We start from the raw sequence: 4903 nt of genomic DNA, 5'->3' as shown, positions 1-4903 counted from the left end.
TACCACTACCAAGGTTCTTAAAAACTGTCGCGGTCGCGTCACGATCGTGTAAATATTTTCGCGATTTCGGTCGGTGTATTGCGGTCGTTGCAGTGCGAATTAATGACAATTTATTCTTCAATATAGAAAACAGTGATAACAGTATCAATATTAACATCTGCCGTCGCAGTTGTATTTGCAGTCGCATGCCGTTTTGTCAAAACTCTAACCAATACAATACGGCTGCAGACAGTTTTTTAAAACCTTGACCATTACCTTGTACACATTATTTTAGGCTATAAACCTCACGTTTACGGTCTTATTGACTTGAACATCAAAAAGATTGCAAGTTTACCTCCTACGGAAGCTGACAATTTCGATTCCAATAGAACATAGTCATTATCCGATAATCCATCGTAATAGTTGTGTATTTAAATTATTAATAAAAATAAAACAATTATCATATTTTATGTTTCTAACAATCTCTTCGTATTGGTTCTCGAAGCTTTGTTATCTTTAGGAATCATGTGCTTTATGTTTCTAACAATCTCAACAATGAATCTTGAAACAAAAAAGGACAATTCTTGTTCCAATGAATGTAAATGTTATCTCCAAGCAATTAAAGTTGGTTGATATGAAGAGACATGTTCTTCTTTCACATTCTAAACTTGCACATAGCACTTTGAAATCTATCACTCATTACCATTCTTTGAATTAAACTGTGCAAATTTTATGACAGAAAACAAATAGCTAATGCTATTCGCTTTCTCTTTTTTTTCCTTTCTTCTTGCCAATGCTGCCATATTGCAAGCAACCATCAAAACGCCTAATGTGCTTGAAATCGGGGTTATCTTCCTATGAATCAAATGGACCCATATTACACGTTAGAGAAATATCAAAAAAGGAATACTCAGACAATCTAGTATTACGAAAGTACAAGTATTTCGAATAGCATAAACTAACATAAAATAAGAACATAAATTCTAACAAATAAATTATTGAAGAGGGACTTACTTTCAACATGTCGAAACCAAACTTTCAATATAATTAGGGGAAAACATCCACAGTACATGGTTGGTGATCCTAGTTTTCTCTACCCTATTATCTCTCCAATTATAGAGAAATGCTTGCTCTTCATGACTACTTGCTAATATTATTGTGTCATCATCCTCGGAAAGGCACAGCGGGTACAGTAGATGATCATAACGAAATCGTGGGGATTCATAATCAATTTGAACTGCATAACTAATATTAAGGAATTGAGTCCAAGACTCTTGGACTCCAAAGTCCATCATCATCCATATAGCAAAATGTGTGGTCTTAATATGATAGGAAAAACAAAGGCAGTCCCTCAACACACTAATAGTTGGCAAAATAGTCGGGACTTCAACTAAATCCCGAGGGAGAAGAAGTTGGTTGTATGTCTCGGTACCTAGATCCAACGAGATAATCACAAATTGATCAATTGCCGGAAAATCTTTATATTCATATTCCATCCAAAAATATTTAAAATTGGGAATGGCCAACGAGTTAACTGTACCACTCAAATACACGCCTTCATTAAGTCGCTGCTCTTTATGGCGAACAAGAGCCACACGAAAGTAAGGAACTACAGGGAAACGTTGAATGTTTTTCCAAACATTATCACCGAAACTGAAAATTCTGACCTCATTAGGACAAAATGCCACTACTTTATAAGTATCACTTGAATTATCATAACCGAATGCAAACCTGAGATAGTTAGATTTATTATCAGGGCCAAAATATGGATGGCTATTGGGATGGGTAATTGAACCTAATTTTTGAGATATTTTCTTGGTGGCTGGGTTCCAGAAACGGAAGTATGTGTTTCGATCATCTGAACCATCTAAACTTATGCGAGAATTAAACAGACAGAGCAATCCATTGATGGAACCGATAACTCGGAAGCAACGCTTATACCTCAATCTATGCTGAGGAAGAATGGTAATAGTTATAGATGGATTAAGTAGTAAAGTGTTGAGGGAAAAGGGTACCACACAACTATCCCTATCATAATAATAGCAATCCCTATCATTAAAGAAGCAAACAGTTTTTACGTGAGGTTTACACAAGATCAGTGCGAGATGTGTGTTACTTTTTTGTGATAGATGAAGATGCTTTTGGACAAAGAAAGGATCAGAGATGAGAGATTCCCATGGCTTGCAGACGCATTTGAATCTCAAAATAGATTTGACAGGAAGGATCGATAAGACTTCTATGATAAGTTCTTCGGGAAGAACTCCGGGCGACATTTGAGAGATGCTGGTTTGTCGTTGAACGATGTGCCAAGTTAGAAGAGGGAGGATTCAGGCAGGTTTGTTCTGGTTATCGTATCTTATGCAAAAAAAACATTTTCGTTCATTTATTAAGAATTAAGACTATTTTTGTTTTTAATAACTATAAATGCATTATTTTTTATCTATTTTTATTAAATGTTTTTCTTGACCAAATAAAAGAAAACTTAGAGTAGTCATGATTTTATACTTTGAAATAAAAATTCATTCTTTTCTTAAGAATTAAGACTACGTTATTTTTTTTACTATTAATGAATTTTTTATTATATCTTTTATTAAACGTTTTTGTTGACCAATTCAAAAAAAGTTTTAGAGTAATCTTGATTTTAGACTTTTAAATAAAAATTCATTTCCCCGTCAAAAAATATAAAAAATTAACATTTTAATTAAATATTTATTATTATTTGTCTTAATGCAAATTTTAAATTTTAATAATAAAAAAAGGAATAAATCCTGATTTAAAAATCAAAACAAATCTCAAAATTGATAAGATGCTTTGTTTCTCTCTAAGGGGCGTCTGTTTCACGTAATTATAATTTATTCTCAGAAATTACTTACCTGGGAAAATAAAGATAGGAGATTTATTCCAAAAAAAAAAAAAATTTGAACAAGTTGTTTGGCAAACATTTTGATATTCCTAGAAAAATTTATTATTTTAACAAATTTTTTTAAAAAGTTTATAAAATTTCATTGGAATCTCATTCCCATCCTTTTACATGGGAATATGAGAAGTTATTCCTTTCCTTGGAATCTTTATTCCCAGGAATAATTTTTTTTCAATCTTGTAATAAACATGGGTATACACATTTCCTATTTATATATTCCTGAGAATTATATTTCTAAACTTGAAACAAACACACTCTAAGAAAAGAGAATGGTTACGACAATAAACAATTGTTGTAAACGATGCAAGACGATGCCATAAAAAATAAATAAACATGTAAAGAAAAATAATTTCTCAACCCACCTCTAGAACGTCATGTATGATGGAAAATGATGGAAAGAGGCTGGACTGAGATAGTTGGGTCAAGTCAAAAAGTCTAAATCTGATATGTAGCTATTTATAAACTTATTTTTATGTTTGTGTTTGTTTTTTTTAATGTCTCATTCGTATGTTAACTTACTTAAAGATCTGTTTCATTTGACTATATATAAATAAGTAATTCAATTAATGTTTATATAGACTAAAAATATTAAAAGATCAATAATATTACAACTTTGTTTTCATTGACTTTTCTCGACTTATATTATAACATAAGTGTTCTGGTCTGTGGCCGAGCAGGCCCAAGTTGCATTACAGGCCCAATCGTGCCCACTGAAGGGTGTGAAAACACTTAGAAAGGGGGGTTTGAATAAGTGGTTTCTTTTTGCAATATAAAAATGATACAGTATTTTTATCCGCCAACTACTCTTGTCCACCCACCAAGGTTGTAACACCCTTCTAAACCCCCGCGGAAAATACAATAATAATCAGAGTAAACATGAAATACAAGGATGTCACAACTTCTTTAACATAAAATACCATAGTCATTTGTCATGCCACACGAGGAACCATTTAACATAAATACAATTCATGTTCAACACAGCGGATTATAATTCATAACATTGCATATTCATCATCATTCATGCAAGTTACTCTAATACAATTATAAAACAACAAAGCCAACAGAGTAATTCGTCTCTAAACTAGCGTTCCCCAGTGTTACAATCAGAGCATGACTCGACACGAACTACGGGCTAGCCTACAAGCTATCTTCACCCAATCAAGACGCCGCTACATCCTTAATCTGAAATCATCAAAGTAAGGGTGAGTTTCATTCGAATTAATAAGCATTATGCAATCATAAGCAATAAAATCTCATAGTAATTATCATCCACTCAATCATACACATAATCGGAATTATTACAACAAGCAAGCATCAATCCAACAATATTGGCCATCGGCCCACAACTCATCAATTTCATCAATGATCAAGTTATATTAACAACATCTTCTCAATACATCAATCATGTAAACACACCAAGGCATAACACTGGATCTCATCCAATCATGTTATAACCAATGCATATGATGCAACTGACACTATGCATGTGGTACCAAAATTCGTGAATCACATTCACATGACTTCTCTCTTTGATACTGCCCTATAGTCGCTCACACCCCACATGGGCACACGACTACTGCCTCATCGCTCACACCCCACATGGGCACACGATGACTTCCCGCTAATCTCCGCACAATGGGAATTAGCCTTCCAATGCAAATGATTTATGAATAATGCACACATGACACATACTTACATCTTCATACATCATCATCATTCCGATGCTTAACATCGCTTAACACCTCTTACCAATAAGGTCACAACAAGTATGTACATGTTTAAGCATCATTCAATCATTCACATACATACACCACATCATCACAATAACATACACATCATAGTAATGTTAATTGCCACCATAACCAACATATTAATATTAACAACATATTAATATTCACAATCATCAATCATCACCATCATCATACATCGTTACATCTATCATCATTACACACCATGTAATAAATTGATAAAACAACTCAACAACATAATCAAAAAACATGTATT

General features: G+C 33.2%; 1 protein-coding gene across 1 annotated transcript; it reads right to left on the bottom strand.

Moving 5' to 3' along the window:
• Positions 1-995: 995 nt before the first annotated feature.
• LOC131613957 (F-box/kelch-repeat protein At3g23880-like) lies at positions 996-2315 on the bottom strand. Its single transcript, XM_058885596.1, has one exon. The coding sequence runs from the start codon at positions 2250-2252 to the stop codon at positions 996-998; it is 1257 nt and encodes a 418-aa protein (XP_058741579.1). The 5' UTR covers positions 2253-2315.
• Positions 2316-4903: the final 2588 nt, after the last annotated feature.

The sequence above is a fragment of the Vicia villosa genome, linkage group LG6 (assembly GCF_029867415.1).
Source record: "Vicia villosa cultivar HV-30 ecotype Madison, WI linkage group LG6, Vvil1.0, whole genome shotgun sequence".
In the NCBI taxonomy this organism is placed as follows: Eukaryota; Viridiplantae; Streptophyta; class Magnoliopsida; order Fabales; family Fabaceae; genus Vicia; species Vicia villosa.
This window is presented reverse-complemented; position numbering and strand designations above follow the sequence as displayed.